Source organism: Dromiciops gliroides, chromosome 2 (genome assembly GCF_019393635.1).
Source record: "Dromiciops gliroides isolate mDroGli1 chromosome 2, mDroGli1.pri, whole genome shotgun sequence".
Taxonomy (NCBI): Eukaryota; Metazoa; Chordata; class Mammalia; order Microbiotheria; family Microbiotheriidae; genus Dromiciops; species Dromiciops gliroides.
In genome coordinates this window covers 192,709,534-192,731,806 of record NC_057862.1, presented here as the reverse complement: position 1 = coordinate 192,731,806, position 22,273 = coordinate 192,709,534, and the positions used below count along the sequence as shown (strand labels likewise).

The 22,273-nt window shown below is 45.7% G+C and overlaps 1 protein-coding gene across 1 annotated transcript in view; it reads left to right on the top strand.

Moving 5' to 3' along the window:
* SPTBN5 (spectrin beta, non-erythrocytic 5) overlaps window positions 1–22,273 on the top strand; it is a 104,060-nt gene that overhangs the window by 64,275 nt on the left and 17,512 nt on the right. The window contains exons 43-57 of the mRNA XM_043980561.1: window positions 328–441; window positions 1,371–1,492; window positions 2,147–2,309; window positions 3,390–3,578; window positions 4,088–4,165; window positions 7,404–7,576; window positions 9,953–10,043; window positions 11,024–11,170; window positions 13,410–13,547; window positions 14,031–14,287; window positions 15,009–15,195; window positions 16,163–16,375; window positions 17,013–17,209; window positions 17,705–17,909; window positions 18,852–19,046. Of these exons, the coding sequence (XP_043836496.1) occupies window positions 328–441; window positions 1,371–1,492; window positions 2,147–2,309; window positions 3,390–3,578; window positions 4,088–4,165; window positions 7,404–7,576; window positions 9,953–10,043; window positions 11,024–11,170; window positions 13,410–13,547; window positions 14,031–14,287; window positions 15,009–15,195; window positions 16,163–16,375; window positions 17,013–17,209; window positions 17,705–17,909; window positions 18,852–19,046 (2,469 nt within the window). The remainder of the gene's footprint in view (window positions 1–327; window positions 442–1,370; window positions 1,493–2,146; window positions 2,310–3,389; window positions 3,579–4,087; window positions 4,166–7,403; window positions 7,577–9,952; window positions 10,044–11,023; window positions 11,171–13,409; window positions 13,548–14,030; window positions 14,288–15,008; window positions 15,196–16,162; window positions 16,376–17,012; window positions 17,210–17,704; window positions 17,910–18,851; window positions 19,047–22,273) is intronic.

Sequence of the window (22,273 nt, the reverse complement as noted above, 5' to 3'; positions counted from 1 at the left end):
TCTTCTTCCTCCTCTTCCTCCTCCTACTCCTCCTTCTTCCCAACTCTTTCTGATCCCATTTGGAGTTTTCTTGGCAGAGATACTAGAGTGGATTGTCATTTCCTTCTCCAACTCATTGAGGAAACTGAGGCAAACAGGGTTAAGTGACTTGCCCAGGGTCACACAGCTAGTAAGTGTCAAGTGTCTGAGGCTGTCTTTGAGCTCAGGTCCTCCTGGATCCAGGACCTGTGCTCTACCCACTGTGCCACCTAGCTGCCTCCTAGTATATCATAAGCACTCGATAAATGTTTGTTGCTTGGTTGACTGACTTTCTCTTTCCCTTCACAGAGTGCCCTGCTGCAGGCTCCCAACTATGGAAAGGACCTGGGAGATGTAGAGAGGCTTCTGAGGAAACATGATGAACTGGATCGGGAAATCAGCATCATCCAGGCCCAGATGGAGGTACAAATGGGGCTGGGTCAAAAGGCATGACATGGGTTCTGTTTTATTACCTTCACTCCATAGTGCCCCAGGAAGGATGGAGAATATAAAAGAAGTCCTTCCCTACTCTCAAGGAGCACTCATTGAGGAGGACAACAGGCATAGGACGGGTCAGTTATAGGTGGATTGAAAGGCCTAGAGATCCTAAGGGTGCAGCTAAAGGGCAGATGGCAAAATCTGGGAGGCCTCAGTATTTAGTACAGTGCCTGGCATAGAGTAGGTACTTAATAAATGCTTGTTGACTGAATGCATTCATTTAGTCCTCTACAGGATTTGCTCAGTTGTTTTTCAGTTGTGTAAGATTTTTTGTGACCCCGTTTGTGGCTTTCTCAGCAGAGATACTGGAGTGGTTTGCCATTTGCTTCTCTGGCTCTTTTTTTTTTTTTTTTTTGGTTTTGTGGGGCAATGGGGGTTAAGTGACTTGCCCAGGGTCACACAGCTAGTAAGTGTCAAGTGTCTGAGGCTGGATTTGAACTCAGGTCCTCCTGAATCCAGGGCCAGTGCTCTATCCACTGTGCCACCTAGCTGCCCCACTCTGGCTCATTTTACAGATGAGGAAACTGAGGCAAATAGGGTTTAAGTGACTTGCCCAGGGTCACACAGCCACTAAGTATCTGAGGTCAGATTTGAACTCAGGTTCTCTAGACTCTAGGGCCAGCACTTTAAGCACTGCAATACCTAGCTGCCTGCCCCACAGGAGTGGCCCACCACTAATTGGGTAGTAGTAGGACCTGAGTGAAAAGCCAGCATTTTTCCCACCTGTCCCACTGCCCAGTTGTAAAATCAGCCCAATGTCCATAGGTGGGCATCTCCTGAGCATAAATACCAATGTTTCTGCCTTGGGCACCCTTCAGGGCTAGACTCCCATTCTGCCATCCCTCTTTCTGTAGCCACTGGAGCAGGCGGTGAGCCAGTTATGTCAGAATAGCCCCAGGGCAGCCCAAGTCCTTATCAGCAAACAGCGGGAGTTGAGCAACAGCTGGCAGAGGCTTCAGGCTCAGGCCCAGCAGAGGTATGGATCTTTGGAGGGCCCTCTCTCCTTTCAACCTCTCAGAATCTATGCTTCCCCGTGGTCTCTGCATTTTCCCATTCACCCGTGGGGATTCTGTCCCAGCCCATTCAGTTCTCCTAGACGTCCTACACCTGATCTCCAGACCCAAAGGATGTTTTTAGCAATGACTGCCTATGTTAGAGGAAGACATTGGTGGGGGGATGGGTAAGAAAGAAGAGGAGGACAGAGGAGCTGGGCATATTCAGGAGGAATAATCCAGGATAGTTTCAGATGGGTGGTAGAGATCAGTAAACAAAGATCCCAGAATACCTCAAATTTAGCATGCAGGTAATCTGATCTGATCTGCTCAGACATATTTAAGCTAGAGTTAGGGAGTGGGGGAAGAAGAGGCAGAACCCAGGAAAGGGATGTGATAGTTACAGAGCCCTGGCGGGGGTAGCAACCAGGTCTGGGCAACTGTATTGTCCTTTATGGTCACAGAAATTGGTTGGTCTAAGGAAGAACCATTTCCTCCAAGATTCACAGCCCCTCCCCCCCAATATAGCCACCCTAGGGAAGAAGCACTCTCCCATGTTGGTGCCTGCGGGCAACACCCCTGTGACCCTAGGATAGTTATACCTCTGGCTGGGGTTGACTGCTCATTCTTGTGGGCAGGAGGGAGAACCTGGATTCCTCATACCAAGTACAGAAGTTACACACCATGCTGCAAGAACTGCTAGACTGGGGACGAGGGCTGAAGATGAAGATGGAGATGGGAAGCCTTCCCAGCAGTCCTGCAGAGGCCAGACATCTGATGGAAGAGCACCAGGAACTCAAGGTCAGTGGGCATGTAGCCCTTGAACCCCCTGCCCCAGTGCCAGCTTCTTCCCTCTCATTTTAGCTCTCTCTGCTCCTACATACTTAACTATTGGCTCTCCCCACCATCGCCCCCACATACTTAACTATCGGCTCTACCCACCATTGCCCCCAGATTGATCTGGAGATAGAAGGGACCTCAGAGGCCATCTAGTCCTACACCTTCATTTTGCAGATGAGGAAACTGAGGTGAGGTTAAATGATTTGCCCAGGGTCACACAGTAAGCAGCAGAGATGAGATTTGAACCCAGCTCCCCTGACTTTTCGGGGCAGCTAGGTGGTTCAGTGGGCCTGGAGTCAAGACTCATCTTCCTGAGTTCAGATTCAGCCTCAGACACTTACTAGCTGTGTGACCCTGGGCAAGTCATTTAACCCTGTTTGCCTCAGTTCCTCATTTGTAAAACGAGATGGAGAAGGAAATGGCAAATCACTCCAGTATCTGCCAAGAAAATCTCAAATAGGGTCAGTGGGACATGACTGAAATGATTGAATAGAACTGACTTCAGAGCCATTCCCATCCCCCATATTTCTCAAAGTCCTCTATCCCTGGGTCTCTTTGTTCATTCCACCCTCTCAACTGCTGTTCATTTTCTTCCCCACTGCCCCCTACCACACACACACACACACACACACACATGCACACACAATCCTAGACGTTTTACTCTTTTAAATAAGGAGAAATAGTTTGAGTACTCTAATTTTATATGGCATACAATTATGTTTTTTAATTTTAGAATTTTAATTAACTAATATATTTTTACAAACATTTACTGTTTCTCTCTTTCTTTCTATCTCCCTCTTCACTGAGCAATTTTTCAAAAAAAATGAAAAATAAAATCCTCATAGTTCAGCATCACAAAGTCTCACACTGGCCATGGCTCATTCTATATTTTAAGTCCATCACCTTTCTGGAAGGCAGTGGGTGGTGTGGTTTATCATCAGTCCTTTGGATTCTTTGACCTACACTTTCCCTGGACCCCTCTCCACCTGTTCTTCCTGCCCACCGTGGATTCCTGAGGGCCTGAGCCCTGCTCTGTTTCAGGCAGAGATATCAGCCAGGGCAGAGAGAATCAACTTGATACGAAGCACTGGGAAACAGCTGCTTGGTGCCGGTCACCCAACAGCCCCAGATATCTGCCAGGCCCTGGCCAGTTTTGAGCATGAATTAACTGGGCTGGAGGAGAGCTGGCAGGAACATCAACTCCGGCTGCAGCAGGCCTTGGATCTGCAGGTGGGTGTCACCAGCCTCCATGCCCATCTTTTCCATGGGCTCTGCCTTCCCAGTCCCCATCAGGGCCTGGACCTGTCTATGCTACCCCCCTACCCCAACGTGAAAGGGAAGCCAAGTGGTCTCCTTTACCATGGATCTACTTTGATCTGTAACTGCTAATTATCAGTACTGTTCAATTCTGTTTTGCCTGATCCAAGCCCAGCAACTGACCTGGTTATCATGCCTGCCCTTGGTACAGATCTGCAATCCCTTCATGTGGATGATGGGATATGCTTTGGCACAGGATTTCACTGATACTAATACAACCAACTTGCCCCTCCTAAGATGCAGGCTAGAAACCAGAATTCCTGGCTTCTGTTCTGCTCACACTCCTGACTTGATCTGTGGCTGTAGGCCGGGCCCTGAGCCTCCATTCCCCTCCCTATGCCATAGAAAGTGTGGTCCTATCTACAGTGACTGGAGCCCCTGCCAAAATACTTCTCCATTCTCTCCCTTCTCTATTCCCATAGGTGTTCCTGAGCTCTGTGGAGCAGATTGAAAGTTGGCTCAACAATAAAGAAGCATTCCTGGCCAATGAAGATCTGGGGGTAGGTACCCAGGCAGAGAATAGAGGCACAGGTTAGCTAAACCAGTGTTTCAAGTCAAATCAAACGAAATCAATAAATGCTATTCAACAAAAATTTATTGAAATAAAAAAGCATTTATTAAGTGTTTGCTGTGTACCAAGCATATAAGAGCATCTAGTTGTGGGCCAAAACCTGGAAATACCCAGAAAATGAATAAATGAATGAAAAATTAATTAAATTAATTAAATCGAATTAATTAAATTGATTTAATTAATTTTAAAGCATTTTAAAGGATGTGCTATGTACAGTGTTAGATCCTGGAAATACAAATGCAAAAGCAAAACTTGTTCCTACCCTCAGAAACTTAAATTCTAAAGGAAAAAGCAATACGTTAAAGGGTTGGTGGCCAGTAAGGGTTGGTTTGGTTTGGAAAGTTATTAGGTTGGTGAATAAGACCTTGGGGGAGTAAATTAATTCATTTTGTCTAGGAACAATGGCAGTTACTGAATTGATCTGATTTTTAAAAACTCCTTTAAAATTTTTTTAATTAATAAACTTTCTCTTCTTCCTACTTCCTCCCCTCTCCCTCCCATGAAACAAACAAACAAAAAAGCCCTCATCACAAATATTCCTAGTCAAGCAAAGTAAATTTGTTCATTGGCCGTGTCCAAAAATGTACATCTCATTCTTCATTTTGAGTTCATCACCTCTCAGTAAGGAGACGGAGAGCATGCTTCATCATGGGGCTTCACCATTGTATTGATCGGCTTACTGGAATCTCTCAAAGCTGACAAAAAATACTCCTACACTTCTTAATTTAAGGTTCTCAATGTTAGGGACTGTCTTTACCATTGTATTTAGCCCCGAAAATTTAGGGCTTAGAATATAGTAAGTGGTTAATTAGTTTTTTTGTTTTGTGCAGCAATGAGGGTTAAGTGACTTGCCCAGGGTCACACAGCTAGTAAGTGTCAAGTGTCTGAGTCTGGATTTGAACTCAGGTCCTCTTGAATCTAGGGCCAGTGCTTTATCCACTATCCCACCTAGCTCCCCAATAAATGCTTTTTCATTCATTTATTGTCTAATTATCCCCAGTTCCTAGCCCAGTTTCTTGAACACAGGTGTTCTTATGTGTCTGGTACACAGTAAGTGTTTGATAAATGCTTTATCTAGTTTTATGGTTCTAGAACTGAATCTCCCTACCCTTTCTGCCCCTTCTAAGGAAAGGGGGTAGAGAGGGTAGAGAATTGGGCTCTAAGAAAGTACATTCTACTAGGAAGGAAGCATCCTTAACTACTGCTTCAAAGGAGAGGAGCCTGTAAGATGAGGAAAGAAGGATTCTGAGGGGCAGAAGTGAGGAGGGAGTGTGTTCTAGGTGTGAGGGTTAGGGTGGACAGTGTAAGAGGAGATGGGGAGGTGGACCACTGGGTTTAGAGAATGACTGCTTGTCCAGTTTGACTGGAACTTAGAGTGTTTGAAGAGGAATGATTTGAAGACCAACCAACAAGCATTTATTAAGTGCTTATCATGTGTCAGTCATCATGCTAAGCTCTGGGGCCACAAAGAAAGACGAAGAACAAAAAGAATGACTCCATCAAGGAGCAAATAAGAAGCCCACAGACTCTCAGAAGCTCAGAGTTAGCGGGGACCTCAGAAGTCAACTAGTCCAAATATCTACAGGTAATTATATGGCAGAGTAGATATAGCACAGTGGAACAGGTAGGCCTGGAGTCAGGAGGATATGCATTCAAATCCAACCTTAGACACATTCTAGCTGCATGACCCTGGGCAAGTCACTTAACCTCTAATTGCCTCAGTTTCCTCTTCTGTGAAATGGGGGTGATAATAGCACCTACCTTGCAGGGTTGTTGTGAAGATCAGATGAGATAATAATTATAACATGCTTAGCGCAGTGCCTGGCACATAATAAGGATTATATAAATATTTATTATTATTATTATTATTATTATTATTACTGTCATTATGATTCCTTCTACAATATATCCAACAAATGATCATCTGTCTTCTGCTCGAAGGCTTCCAGCAAGGGACAACCTGCTATCTCTCAAGTCAGCCCCATTGGAGAGCCCTAATTATTAAGGAGTTTTCCCTTGAGTCAAGCCTGATAATTGCCATTTATCTACCTGTTTGTGGTCCGCTGAGCACTTTACATGTGTCATTTCTTTTGACCCTCCCAACAACCCAGTTAGAGAGGTACTTTTTTTTTTAAGCCCAGATCAGTGGTTTCATCGATGTAGGCAGCTCCAGGTGAAGAGCTTTCCCAGCCAATGTAGACATGCACTTTCTCTTCTGCTCATCATCTTAGAGAGCTGCTTGGGGCACTGAGCCCCAGGGTCATAGAGCCAGTTATGTGTCAGAGGCAAAACTTGAATCTAGCTAGCTCTTCCTACCTCCAAGGCCAACTTTCTATACATTAAGTCAGGCTGTTTATATTAGAGGTACTACAGGTATTACTATCATCCCCATTTTTTGGTTGTTTTTTTTGTTGTTTTTGGTTTGGGGTCTGGCAATTGTGGTTAAGTGACTTGCCCAGGGTCACACAGCTAGTAAGTGTTAAGTGTCTGAGGTCAGATTTGAACTCAGGTCCTCCTGAATCCAGGGCTGGTGCTCTATCCACTGAGCTACCTAGCTGCCCCCATCCCCATTTTTTAAATGAGGATATTGAAGGTCAAGGACAAACACAGCTAGTAAATATCAGAGGTGGCATCTGAATGCAGCCTGAGAGGCACTTGGGAGCTTGGTGAGGTAGACATAGTCCTACAGGGATGAACCAGAAAGAGATGTCCCCTTAAAAGTACCAAGAAAGCAATTTTTCCACCCTTACCCTTAAATCAAATCAAGCCAAGCCAACAAATTAAATTCCCCCAAAAGCACCTACTATGTGCAGGACTCTGGGCCTGGAATTGGGAGCATAAAGAAAAAAAATAGTCCATGTCCTCAAAGACCTTCCAGTCTACTATGAAGAGAGAAAGGAATATAACACTTAGAGAAAGAAGTAAATATAAGGTAATCTGAGAAGGGAGAGAGCTTTAACAACCGGGGAAATCATGGAAGATTTATTTATAGAGGCCTTAACCAAACAGAGCAGACATAATTGAGGAATGGAAGCTAAGATTTAGAGGCCGTGTTTCTTTGAGCAGAATAGATGCATTGAGTGAAGACCATTCAGTAGGTGGATGATAGCTGGGCAGGTGAAAAGTACAGTGAACTAAATCTGGATACTCTCAACCGTCCTTCATAGAATTCCTTGGCCACTGTGGAGACCTTACAGTGGAAACACGAGCAGTTTGAGAAGGGGCTGGAGACCCAACTGGAGAAGATCAGTGCTATGGAAATCATGGCTCTCAACCTGAATCAGAGCCAACACCCCGAGGCCCAGTGTATCACCAGCAAGTGCCAACTGGTGCTCTCAAGGTACCTCTTAGGCCCAGTGGGTGAGGGAGTTCTGGGATGACAGTAGCCAGAAACTGGTGCACTGAGGTGCCACAGGTTGGATTTGTGTGGGTGTTGGAGTATGTGAAGGATAAGTCTAGGCAGATATGATCAGTGTCCTGTCCTTGGTCACCCCCTTTGAACTTCATCTCTCCAGCTCTCTGTCATGGGTCACTCCCCAGAAGTGTAGTATTCACTGCGTCATCTACAAACCTTTGAAAAATCATCAAGCATGGGCAGCTAGGTGGTGCAGTAGACAGGGCACTGGCCCTGGAGTCAGGAGGACCTGAGTTCAAATGTGACCTCAGACACTTAACGCTTACTAGCTGTGTGACCCTGGGCAACTTAACCCCAATTGCCTCACCAAAAATTTTTTTAAAAAAAGAAAAGAAAAGAAAAATCATCAAGCATTAACCCTCTTTGCTTTAGCTTTCTCATCTGTAAAATGAGCTGGAGAAAGAAATGGCGAACCACTTCACTATCTTTGCCAAGAAAACCCCAGATGGGGTCATGGAGAGTCAGACACAACTGAAAAAATGACTGAACAACAACAGCAGTAGGGGAAGGGTGTGCAATGGGGGGGGGGTAAGCATTAATTAAGCACCTACTATGTGCCAGGCTTTCTTCTCCATCTCATTTTACAGATGACTTAACTGAGACTAAACTGAGGCTAAGTGACTTGCCCAGGGTCACACAGCTATTACATGTCTGAGGCTAGATTTGAATCAAGGTTTTCTTGACTCCAGGAAAGGAAGATGGGCCATGTTCATTTTGGAGAGATGGGTACTAGAGGCAGGGGATACAAGGAAAGCTCAATGACTTTGGAGTCAAGAAGAATGGGGTTTGAATTTCAGCTCTTCTACTTCCTTCCTGTGTGATCATGGGCAAGTGATTTCACCTTCCTGAGGTTCGATTTCCTCATCTGTAAAATGAGGGGAGGTGGGGGCAGCTAGGCGGTGCAGTGGATAGAGCACCGGCCCTGGATTCAGGAGGACCTGAGTTCAAATCCGGTCTCAGACACTTGACACTTACTATCTGTGTGACCCTGGGCAAGTCACTTAACCCCAATTGCCCCACTAAAAACAAAACAAAACAAAACAACAAAAAGAATGAGGGGAGGTGTTGAGTCATTTCAGTCATGTCTGACTCTTTGTGACCCCATTTGGGATTTTCTTGGCAAAGATACTGGAGTAGGTTTGCCATTTCCTTCTCCAGCTCATTTTATAGATGAGGAAACTGAGACAAACAGGGCTAAGTGACTTGACCAGGGTCACACAACTGGTAAATGTCTGAAGTCATATTTGAACTCAGGTCTTCCTGACTCCAGGCCCAGCACTCTCTCCACCGTGCCAAGTAGCTGGCCCACAGGGAAGGATTAGACTATGACTTCTAAGGTCCCGGTATAAGTACCTGCTTCTTCTCTTCCCCTTCCATGGTCCAGGGCTCTTAGGCTACCTCTTTCCTTTCAGGAGGAAGTCTAGTCCCAGGGTCCTTCTCTCTTTTGTAGCCTAGAGAGAGACAAAGGCAAGCCAGGGCACCGACGGGTAGTTGTGACTTGTCATGAGAGTCTGGTACATGCACAGATGCCATCAGCCGGCTCAGATGGCATCTCCACATGAAGGATACCAGGCAGTATTTGTGCCTGTGCCCGGCCTCTATTACAGATACAGAAAAGATCGAATTGAGATTTATCAACATTTAAGAGGAAATCCAACAAGAGATCTTGACGAGCTGGGTATTGGCTGGTATCTAAGAAAGTGAGATTTAACAGAGCCAGGAAAACAGTATACATTATGCTCACAACAGTGCAAAGGATGATGGGGCAGGAGAAGCTCCAGAGTAAACATAGTATGACTGTGATGACCAAGCTTGGCCTGAAGAAGGGATGAGAAAATGCCCCTCCCCCGCTTTGTTTGCAGAGGTGGGAGACTATGGATGTGGAACGCTGTGTATATATGTATGGTCAGGTTTATTTGCTGGACTCTTTCCTTCTCTCTTCTTGATCCTTTGTTACAAGGGATGGCTCACTGGGGAGGAGAGGGGGAAAGGGAATATTCAGAAATTAAGGAGACATAAAAATAAAATGCGCCTCTTTATTTAAAGAGAAATTTAATTGGGATAAATGTGAAATTTATGAGTTGGATTAGATGGCCTTTGAGGTCCTTTCCAACTCTGAAATTCTGTGACTCTCAATTTAGGGGTTGGTTTTGTTTTTCATAAAGGAAAGCTAGCTAAGGCGTTTCTTCACAACGATCCCAGAAGGGTAGTGTGCTTACACAACATAGCACAGACCATTGCCCTTCCTGACCCTGGGCTCCCAGAGAACAGCTTGTCCATGCAATGTCCCTCCCTTCACAGAAAGGAGAAGATGCTGGAGAGAATCTGCCTCCGACGGCACCAGCTAGAGGAACTGCAGCAGTTACAGAGATTCCTGCAGGACTCCTGTGAGGTTGGATGATTTTTCTCCTCCCCATGTGCGGCAGTCAAGTCTGGGACCTGCCTAGAAATCGGAGAGATGGGGAGGGAGTGATCTCACTGAGAAACCTGGAGCACAGTAGAAAGAACACTGGCTCTGGGTTCAAATCTTGCCTCCTATGCTTTACTGCCTATGTGACCTTGGGCAAATCACTGAACTTGCCTGCATGTTAGTGTCTTTCTCTGCAAAATGAAGAGGCTGGCCTAGAGGACTCATTCTAGATCCATGAATCAAATTCTAATTACTCTACGCTCATTCCAGATCTACGAACCTACTTCTTCTAAGCTCATTCTAGATCTATGAATCGAATTCTAATTCTTCTAAGCTCACTCTAGATCTATAAATATAATTCTTCTAAGCTCACTCTAGATCTATAAATATAATTCTTCTAAGTTCATTCTAGATCTATGAATTGAATTCTAATTCTTCTAAGCTCACTCTAGATCTATAAATCGAATTCTTCTAAGCTCACTCTAGATCTATAAATCGAATTCTTCTAAGTTCATTCTAAATCTATGAATTGAATTCTAATTCTTCTAAGCTCACTCTAGATCTATAAATTGAATTCTTCTAAGCTCATTCTAGATCTATGAATCAAATTCTAATTCCTCTAAGCTCACTCTAGATCTATAAATCTAATTCTTCTAAGCTCACTCTAGATCTATGAATCATCCCACAGGACAGGATGCCCCTTTTAAGGCCAGACATGGTATCTCTATTAGAAGGGAGGGTGGAGGGGGCAGCTAGGGGGCTCAGTGGATAAAGCACTGGCCTTGGATTCAGGAGTACCTGAGTTCAAATCCAGCCTCAGACACTTGACACTTAACTAGCTGTGTGACCCTGGGCAAGTCACTTAACCCCCATTTGCCCTGCAAAAATTTAAAAAAAAAAAAAGAAGGGAGGGTGGAAATGGCAGCAGGTCCCTCAACTTTCCTGTTCTTTGTCTTCTTCAGGTGTGCATGTGGCTGGGAGAGAAGAACCTTGTGGCCTTAGATGAGGGTTGGAGGGATCCTAGCACCCTGCAGGCCCAGCTGCAGAAGCACCAGAGCTTTCAGGCTGAGCTGGATGCCAATGCTCCCCAGCTCCAGAAACTGCAGGCGGTAAGGACTCCCAGGCAAAGGATACGTGTCTTGCAGGGCACAGGATACCAGCAGATGATAGGTGGCCAGAGCGTTAGGAGTCCCACAGACCCGGCCTGCACTGCCTGTTGGATGTCTCTAATGAGATGTGCTATAGGCATATCCAACACAACGTGTCCAAAATAATGTTTGAGACAGGTAACCCAGGGGGATGAATGGTGGGCTTGGAGCCAGAAGGACCTGAGTTCAGACCTTGCCTCAGACTCTTAGTAATTGTGTGACCCTGGACAAGTTACCTAACCTCTAGGTAACCTCAGTTTCCTCATCTGTAAAATGTTAGACTCGTTGGCCTTGTTTCTTTCTGCTCTAAATCTATGATCCTGTGATTCCCCCCAGAATGCAGTTGCTTCCTAGCTTCCCTTTTCTGTTGAGGGCACCCCCATCCTTCCAGTTTCCCAGATTCACAAGCACAGATTCATTCTCATCTCCTTACTCTCCCCTGTCTCCCATATCTGCTGTTGTTCAGTTGTTTCAGTCATGTCCAACCCTCCGTGACCCCATTTGGCGATTTCTTGGCAAAGATGCTGGAGTGGTTTGCCATTTCCTTCTCTGGTTCATTTTATAGATGAGGAAACTGAGGCAAACTGGGCTATGTGACTTGCCCAGGGTCACACAGCTAGTATCTGAGGTTAGATTGGAACTCAGTTCTTCCTGACACCAAGCCCAATGCACCACCCAGCTGTCCCTCTGTATCTAATCAACAAGTCTTGTTGATTCCAACTCCACAGCATCCTTCACATCCATCCCCTTTGCCCTCTCACACAACCCCCACTTTTTAGTTGTAACACCTAAAGCCTTTCGAAGTCTGGCTTAAGCCTAACTCATTTCACATTAATCCCCTTACATACTCTTACTTTCAACTAAATGGTTTGAGATTCTTTTATATCTCATTCCATTTCCCCTCCCCCCACCTTTTGCCCAGGCTGTGCTACCTGCCATCCCCACCTTTGCCTCTGCCTTTTGGAATCTCCAGCTGCCTTCAAGGCTTAGTTTAAGACCACATCCCACACAAGGTCTCATATTCATTTGGTATACGTTTTGTTTTGACATATCTGTGTACCTGTTGTTTGTCCTCAGTACAATACAAGCCTCCCTGCCCCCCTGGCCAAGGACAAGGACTATTTCCACTTATCCTTTGTCTCCTCAGTATGGATCTGGAGTTGCTCCATTTTGAGAAATACTGTATTTTATTTGCACATATGTGTCTCTCTCCCCATACTAGTCAACACCTGGCATAAAACCTAGCATACAGCAGATATTTAATAAATTCTTGTTGAGTGAATGAAGTAATGCCAATTTATTTATTTGTTTGTTTTTGAGGCAATTGGGGTTAAGTGACTTGCCCAGGGTCACACAGCTAGTTAAGTGTCAAGGTACTGAGGCCGGATTTGAACTCAGGTCCTCCTGAATCCAGGGCCAGTGCTCTATCCACTGTGCCACCCAGCTGCCCCAACAATACCAATTTAGAAGAGAAGCGGGGACACTGGCCTGATAAGGTGCCAGGAGTCAGTCAATTAGTCAACAGGTATTTATTAAGCTATGGATAGTGTGCCAAACCTAGAGTCAGGAGGACTTACGTTCAAATCTGGCCTCAGATACTTAATAGCTGTGTGACTCTGGGCAAGTCACTTCACCCTGTTTGCCTCAGTTTCCTCGTCTGTAAAAATGAGCTGGAGAAGGAAATGGCAAACCACTGCAGTATCTTTGCTAAGAAAACCCCAAATGGGATCGCAAAGAATCACACACGACTGAACAACCACCCCAAAAAGCACTTACTATGTGCCAGTCATCATGTTAGGTGCTGGAGATACAAAGAAAGGCAAAACCAGCCCCCGATTTCAAGGAGCTCACATCCCATTGGGGGAGGCAGCATCTGAGTAATTAGGTAGATAAAGATCTGCACTGGGTGTCTGGAAGGTAGTCTCAGAAGGGAAGACTCTGGAAGCAGGGGGAGGAGGGAGGGCCTGCAGGAGGTGTCATTTGAGCTGAGTCTTGAAAAGAGCTGGGGATGCTAGGAGGCAGAGGTGACACAGGTGATGAGGAAGAGCATTCCGGGTGAAAAGACAGGCAGCCCGAGTCAGGGTCTCTTCAAGGAATAGCACCAAGAAGAACAGTGCCAAGGAGCACTAAGGGTTGCTTTCAGCTCTGTGCCACCATCCCTGGGCTAAATGGTGGATATTCCCTTCTTTTTTGGCTTCAGGAGGGGGAGAGACTGCTGAAGCAGGGGCACCCTGCCCTGGGGACCCTTCAGGAGCGGCTACAAGAGATGGGAAGTCTCTGGAGTCAGCTGCAGGCCAACTGCCTCAAGAAAGGAACCAAATTACAGGATGCTTATAAGGTGGTGATGGTGCCATTCGGGGAGGTGGAGGTGGGACCCGGGTAGAAGCCAGGCCCGCTAGCTCTGGGCTAAGCAGAGGGGGTAGTAAAATCGGACCTCCTCCCCTTCCTCCCACACTCCGTTTACACTCTCCTCTCCAGAAGTTAAACGAGTTACAAGAGGAAATAGACACCAAAACTACACTAGTGGGGGATCTAAATCTTCCCCTCTCAGAATTAGATAAATCTAGCCACAAAATAAATAAGAAAGAAGTTAAAGAGGTGAATAGAATGTTAGAAAAGTTAGATATGATAGATGTCTGGAAAAAATTGAATGGGGATAGAAAGGAATATACCTTTTTTCTCAGCGGTACATGGCACATATTCAAAAATTGACCATATTAGGGCACAAAAACCTCCTAGTCAAATGTAGAAAGGCAGAAATAGCCAATGCATCCTTCTGAGATCATGATCCAATAAAAATTACACTCTCCTCTTCCCCAAGGCCCTGCACTTCCACAGGAAAGTGGAGGAAGTGCAGAGGAGGCTAGAGAACTTGGAAGGGGAGCTTCAAGCTCCCCTGGGTGGACAGGACTTGGAGGGTGTGAAGGAGCTGCTGGCCACCCAGGGGGAGCTGGAGGCAGCCATGGAGGGGCAGGAGGGACCAGTGCAGGCGCTGATGGACCAGGCACGTGCCTTTGGCTCTGAAGACCACTTCCTAGCCAGGGAGATAGAAGAGCAGGCCCAGCTGCTGCTGCAGAGGTAGGCAGTTCTCCCACCTGGGTTTCCTCTATTGCTCACTCTCATCCTTTTCAGCTTCTACTTTTTCTTCCCCCAAAAGGAAGTGGCTTAAGAGAACCCCACCTTAGGCTTTATCCACCTCAGGCCTCCATTCATTTCTCTTTGGAGGCCCTCTCTCATTTCCATCACTTAACAAGCATTTATTAAGCACTTTCTATAGGCTAGGCAATAGGGATACAAAAATGTTTTTGAATAGTCCCTGCCCTCAAGGAGCTTACATAGTGTGGGGGGGGGGGAGGGTAAGGAGCTTACATTCTAATGAGAAAGAAAACTTGGGGAGGGGGAAAGTATACATACAAGGTATATATAAGGGTCAATGGAATATAATCTCAGAGGGAAGCAACTGGAGGGGAGGACTAAGAGAGCCTTCTCAGAAGGGAGCTGAAGAAAGCCAATGAAAAGGTAGGATGTATTATTAAGGTGAAATAATAAAAGTCATCAATAGAGGGCATACATGGGGTGACTGTGAGGGAGGAGTTGAGGATGATACACCAAGGTTTCAAACCCAGGGGACTAGGAGGTTGGTCGTGCCCTCAGGAGAAATAGGGAAGTCCACGAAACTTGTGGAGAAAGATAGGGAGTTCTATTTAGGGGCCGGTTGAGTTTGAGCGTTTTTCCTTTCCAACACCACTTCCTCAATCCCACCCCACCCTCACGGCTGTTGGTGGCTGTCCTGTGGCAGGTACACAAACCTGAGGGAGCCCATCCGAGAGCGCCGGGGGGCCTTGGAGGCTAAGAACCTTCTGTACCAGTTCTTCCAGGATGTGGAGGATGAGCTGGCTTGGGTGCAGGAGAAGCTGTCCTTGGCTACAGCCCAAGATTATGGACAGACCTTGAGTGCCATTCAGCAACTCCAAGAGAAGCACCAGGTACATCACAACCTCTCCAGGGAATGGAAGGAGAGAGAGAGAGGGAAAGAGGGAAAGAGGGGGAGAGGGAGAGAGGAAAAGAGAGAGAGGGGGGGGGGGAGAGAGAGAGAGAGAGAGAGAGAGAGAGAGAGAGAAGAAGAAGGAGGAGGAGGAGGAGGAAGAGGAAGAGGAGGAGGAAGAAGAGGAGAGAGAAAATGTGTGTGTGTGTGTGTGTGTGTGTGTATGTGTGTGTGTTCTTTGGGGGAGGGAGGAAAGGGAATAGTTAATCTCTAGAAATAGGTTCAAGCTCTAGGGTAAATTCATAATACCCTAGATTTAGTGCTGAAAGATATCATAGAGCTCAGTCCAGGTCCTTTCATTTTACAAATGGAAAAACTGAGACCCAAAGAGGCTGAGTTGCTCAAGGTCATCAGTAGAATGTAAGCCTCTTGAGGGTAAGGAATGTTTTCATTTTTGTCCTTCCTTCCCCACCCCCCAGCTCCTCTGCTCTCTCCTTTCCTCACATTCATCTCACCGCACCCCACCCTCACCGCCATTAGTGGCATTGGAGACCCAGGATTCAAAACTAAGTTCTGTGATTCCAAATTTTTTGCATTATACCATCTTACCTTTCATACTGGCCCTAAGGGAGAACAATATGGTGCATATTGTTTAATTTAATTGGTATAGGGAACTCCCAGGTGAGAAAACTCCTACCAATGGTGGTCAGCACCTTCTCTGTCACTCATAGTCTGAAAGGTTAAGTGACTTGCCCAGGGTCACACGGCTCTGCTTTCAGAAGCCAGGGCTTCCTTATTGCAAGGGCAACTTTTTGTCAACTATGCCATGCTGCCTCTAATGGAATAGGATAAGGAATTCTTAGCATTTGGTATGACAAAATCTTTGGTGACATATTTATGGGAGTTTTTATGTTGAAGAGATATAAGGGTTCGTGGACCTCAAGGGTCATCTTCTTTTGAACTTGCAGAACTTGGAAGATGAGATAAACAGCCATGAGGCTCTGGCTCAGGTGGTACTGGACACAGGCCACAAGCTGGTTCAGAGTGGGCATTTTGCTGCCAGTGAGGTGGCTGCCCGGCTTCAGCAGCTGAAAACAGCAATGGGCAGACTTCGGGGTGAGACAGAGCAGAGACGATGGAGGCTCCAGCAAGTTCATGAGGCCCAGCAGTTTCTGACAGAGGTGAGAAGGGTGAGAGATGACAGGAGAAGCAACTAGGAGGGACCCAGTATTTTGAGATAAACTATATCAAATGATAGGATTGTAGATTTAGAGCCAGAAAGGAACTCGGGGCCATCTGGTCTAACCCCCTCATTCACTCAGGAGCCCTCCTTTGTACCTCCTTTGCCATGCTCCCCAGAGATGTTGTTGTTCAGTCGTGAGTGGTGAGAAGGGAAAGCGTGCCAGAGGTGTTGTTAAGGTGAAAAAATAAGACTCATCAATAAATGGCATGTGTGGGGTGACTGGGAGGGAGGTGTTGAGGACACACCAAGGTTTAACTCTTCATCACTCCATTTGGGGTTTTCTTGGCAAAGATACTGGAGTGGTTGGCTGTTTCCTTCTCCAGCTCATTTTATGGATGAGGACACTGAGGCAAACAGGGTTAAGTGACTTGCCCAGGGTCACACAGCCAGTAAGTGTCTGAGGCCAGATTCCAAGTCCAGTGCTCTATCCACTGTGCCACCTAGCTGCTCTCCTCAGAGATAAGGCCATACCTATTCTTTTCCTACCTTTACATTTTTCTCTGTCTGAAATCCCTAAGAAATAACTTGGGGGAGGTGATGGGGAGATAATCTGATCTCATTGAATTATTCCCCAGCTTCTCGAGGCAGAATCTTGGCTGTCAGAACGAGGCCTTCTCCTGGACAATGAGGAGCTGGGGCAGAATGAGGAGACCACCGGGGCCATGCTGCGGAGGCTAGAGTCCACAAAGAAGGATCTGGAAGGATTCCACACTCGGCTTGAGAAGCTACAGGAGACAGGCACCCGCCTAGAGGGCCGAACCAACCCAGAAAGGTAAGCAAGATATCAGAGAGGAGAAAGGTGAGCAGACATGACCCAAGGAGACAAATAAGAAATTGGACTCAATCTGCAGAGGTCATCATTGTGTTGTAGAATCAGAACGTTAGAACTGGAAAGGACTCAGAGGTCATTTAGTTCAATCAACCCTTCATTTTACAAATGAAGAAACTGAGTCCCAGGAACTCAAAAGTCCAATGTCACATGGGTAGTAATCATGTGAGACAAGTGTTGAAGAAAGGATGCCAGGGGCAGCTAGGTGGCACTGTAGATAAAGCACCAGCCCTGGAGTCAGGAGGACCTGAGTTCAAATCTGGCCTCAGATAGTTACTAGCTATGTGACCCTGGGCAAGTCACTTAACCCCACTTGTATCCAGAAAGAAAGAAAGAGAGAGAGAGAGAGAGAGAGAGAGAGAAAGAGGGAGGAAGGAAGGAAGGAAGGAAGGAAACCATCTTCAAGCTGACCTAGGCTATCCCTCTTTCTATTCCTAGCCTTAAGGCACTGACCTGTCTACAAACTCTGAGGGAGACCCATAAAGGGTTACTGCAGAAAGCCAAGAGCCGGGCACGATGCCTGCAAGAGCAACAGTACCTTTTTCAGTTGGAGCGGGAGGCCCAGCTTCTGGATACCTGGTTGGCAGGAAAGCGGGCCACAGCTGAGTCCCAAGACTATGGGAAGGACCTGGAGGATGTCAAGGTGATGTCTGCACAGCCCTAGTGACAAAGTACTACCCTGATCCTGAGGAGAGATAAAAAGGGGATGGTGACTGTATGGTGAGGAAGAATGTTGTGGGGTAGGGAAAGGACCTTAGGATGTGGGGAAGGAATCCCTGGACTCTGCATGTTGAGTGTTCTAGGGCCAGGGCTAATTAATTAATGAAAAAATGGCCAGGCCCAGCCAAGATTCTCCTATGCCACTGGGCTGCAGGTATAGTAGGAATACCATCTGGGCAGGGGATAGGGGATGTGGTGGTGGTGTCCTTCCCTCAATCAATCATAGGATCATTCAGTCTTGAAATATTTCTTTGACGCTAGGCTCTATGCTAGAGAAAAGTGCCCTGGAAGATTTGGCAATCCAGCCAAGGTAGACAACATGTTCTTAGATAGGTTATATGCAAAACAATTAAAAAATATTTTTTTTATTTTTAAATAATATTTTTGTTTTTCCAGTTACATGGAAATATAATTTTTAACATTCATTTTTTATGAAATTTTGAGTTCCAAATTTTCTCCCTCCTTTCTCTCCTCCCTCCCTAAGACAGTAAGCAATCTGATATAGGTTATATATGTATGTGCAAAACAGACACAAGATGATTTGTGGGGTGGAGAGGGAAAGAACTGGGGTTCAGATCCCGGCTCTGATCTTTACAATTTCTCTGGGTCCCAGTTTCATCATCTACAAAGTAAAAGGGTTAGACCAGATGTCAAGTGAGTTAATAAACATTTATTAAGTGCCTACTGCGTGTCAAAGATAGTCCCTGCTCTCCATGGGCTCAGCTGTAGAGATTAAGAGTTTAATGTCCAAGGTGGTGCTTGGGCTGAGCCTGAAAGACAGCAGAGGGGAGGAGGGAGCACGTTCGATCTAGGCAGGGCAAAGAGACAGAGGTGGAAGATGGAATTCTGGGTCCCACACTTGCAGGTGCTGGAAGAGAACTTCCATACTTTCCAAAAGGAAGTGCAGAGCCTGGGGCCAACCAAGGTTCTGGGGTTTCTCGAGCTGGCTGGCAACCTGGAACGAGTAGCCCCCAGGTGCTACCCCAAGATCCGGGCTCAAAGAAACCACATCGAGGACTCCTGGGAACAGCTGAACAAAGCAATAAGGATCCGAGCAGAGGTACAAGCTAAATAGACCATCCAGAGATGGGCAGAGGGGGCGCAGTAGGTGATTAGGTGGAGCAGTTGATAGAGCACTGAGCCTGGGGGTCAGGAAGACATGAGTTCAGATCCCGTCTTGGACGCTTAGTACCTGTGTGACCCTGGACAAGTCACTTAAAAAAAAACACGCTCAATTTGCCTCAGTTTCCTCATCTATAAAATGGGGATAAAAATAGTATCTATCTCACAGGGTTGTTGTGAAGATCAAAGAACACAACTTAAGCAAACTTTAAATTGTTATGCAAGTGTTAGCTATTATTAGGCTGTTGCAAAAACATTCCAACCTTGAGGGTGAGTTTAACTGGTTGTCAGCTCATAATTGGATTCTGGAGCTTAAGACTGAAGGGGAAGCCCCAGATCCCACCATATCTGGAGCTAGTGATGTCCCCACCAAACAGGCCCTCCTCCAGTTCATGACCATGGCTTTTTCATCAAGGAAAAATGAAACACACTCTCCCTTTGTCCAACTCCCACTGTGAAATGCAAGCTGCATCCTACTCTTTTTTTTAAAGTATACACCAAACCCTTTGGTGCATCCTATTAATTGGGATGGGGGCTATAAGTATCCATAACAGTATGAAAGAGACTGATCAATAGTAATCAGGAACCTGCTCATACCAGAGCTGACTACTAAATTTTCAGCATGAGCATTTGCCCCTCTGAAATAAGCAAAAACTATAAATTAGGGCTATATTTATTGTTTTGTTATTTGTATGGACCAGAAGTGTCTAAACTGAGGATGTAGCAGCATGCCCTGCAAAACTCACTAGTTTCCCCCTAACCACATTAAAATGTAATTGGGAAATGTTTAACCAAATAAATAAAAATACAGCAAAACATAGATAATGGTAATCTGTGATTTTCTAAGTCAACATGCTGCCCCATCTATTTCTATTTGAGCTTGATACCATTGGCCTAGATTTAAGAAAGTGATTGAGAAAATGCTAATAGTACACATTAAACTTAAAAGTGTGTCTTGCATACAGTTTTTCCCCCATGGAGCTGTCTCTGTGGGGTGGGTGCTTGCAAGTATTGTCCCCATTTCACAGATGGGTAAGCTAGATCTCAAAGTGGGTAAGTGGCTTGCCCATGGTCACAGAGGGTGGTCTATGTATGACCGAGTAGTACAAGTTTTTCAAGAGTTGGGAGCACCATGTATTTGGTATGGAGGTATCTATTTAAAAGATCTTCAAAAGTTATTATGGTTTAGTGTTAAATCCAGACTTTGTGGGCAATGTTCCAGATGGTGATTATGCTCCATTTCAGTTAATTAGTTGAGATATTTTGAGATCTGTATTTGTACTATAGGGATTTGTCATTTATTAGTTCATGAGAGAAAGCAAGCTTCTGATGTATAATTCTAAAAAGCAGTTCATATCTTGTTAGGTATTTGGAAAGTATTACGTTTTTGTAGCCTATGAGAGAGAGCAAGAGAGAGCAAGAGTGAGAGCAAGAGCAAGCAAGAGAGCGAGAGCGAGAGCGAGCAAGAGAGCGAGAGCGAGAGCGAGAGCGAGAGCGAGAGCGAGAGCGAGAGCGAGAGAGAGAGAGAGAGAGAGAGAGAGAGAGAGAGAGAGAGAGAGAGAGCAAGAGAGAGGGTAGCTGGGCTTTTACCCAAAACACCAACACCCTTGGCCTTTGGGCTGCTACCCCCAGGTTCCACTGACCCTCATGGCCACCTAAGGGGATCTTTTCCACCAGCTTAAACTGCCCATGTATAATGCCACCTAGCTCAGGGCCCAGCCCAGACTTCAACAGCAGTAAGGGAAATCAGAAGCAAAAGTTATGATACAGTGACCCTCCCCACAGAAAACTCAGTCCTAGCCCTCCCTAATCTCTTATCTTTATCTGCTCCCTTCCCACAATATCTTTTGCAACCCTCTTCCTCTGCTAAAATTCCTATTCTTCTTAGGTCTTCCTCTCCCATTCATAAGATAATTAATAATAATAATAGCTAGTAAGTTTTTTAGCGCCTTAGGATTTACAAGGTGCTTTACAATAATTGCAAAGTGGATAACACAGTCCTAGGCACGTAGTAAGAAGTTAATAAATGTTTATTTCCTTCCTTCCCTTACAAATATTATCTCATTTTATCCTTACAACAACCCTGAGAAGGAGGTACTGTTATTAATCTTTATTTTACAAATGAGTAAATTGAGGCAGACAGAAGTTAAATGACTTGGCCAGGGCCACATAGCCTTTAAGTGTCTGAGGTTGGGATTTGAACTCAGGTCCTCCTAAATCCAGGGCCCGGTGCTTTGTCCACTGCGCCACCTAGCTGCCCCCAACTGTCAGAACTCTTACTCAGACCTCTAGCTATTCCTTATGCAAGCAGACCAGGTTACCATCTAAAGATCCAAGGCTAAGGACGGCTTGTTATTTTTTTTTCTTTTTCTTCTTTGGTGTAAGAAGGAAAACTATATCATAAGCTAAACAGTTCAGGCATTCCAAGAAATGAGGCTGACTTTCTCACGTGCCTTGTAGAAATGGGTCTCTTTGTTGTCGGGCTAAGCAGAAACCCTTTTACCACTTCCCTTTCAGGCCGTAACATTATCCTGACTGATGTATCTGGGGGTATTGATGATGCCAACCCTGATCTCTTGTGCTGTAGTTTTAGGAGAAAGAACATGAGACAAGTCCTGTGTTTGCTGCTTAGCTACCTACATGACCTTGGCAAAGTCCTTTCACCTCACTGGGCCTCAGTTTCCTCATGTGTAAAATGAAGGTGTTGAATCAGATGTCCTCTGTGGTACCTTCCATTTTTTTATTAAGTGACTGTGGTGGGCAAGGCATTGGGGATACACACAGGAGAGGAAGTGGAGCAGTTTACTGCATTTGCAGTCAGAAATGCATGGATTCAGGGCAACTAGGTGGCACAGTGGATAAAGCACTGGCCCTGGATTCAGGAGGACCTGAGTTCAAATCCAGCCTTGGACACTTGACACTAGCTGTGTGACCCTGGGCAAATCACTTAACCCTCATTGCCCTGTGGGGGGGGACATGGATTCAAATCCTACACCTGACACTGGTTATATGACCCTAGTCAAGCCATTTAACCACCCTGAGCCTCAGTTTTCTCATCTGTAAAATGGTGATACCAATGGAACCACCTTCTAGGTAAGGTTCAAATGGGACAATGTATGTAGAGCACTTGGGCAGCTAGATGTTACAATGGATAGAGTGCCAGGC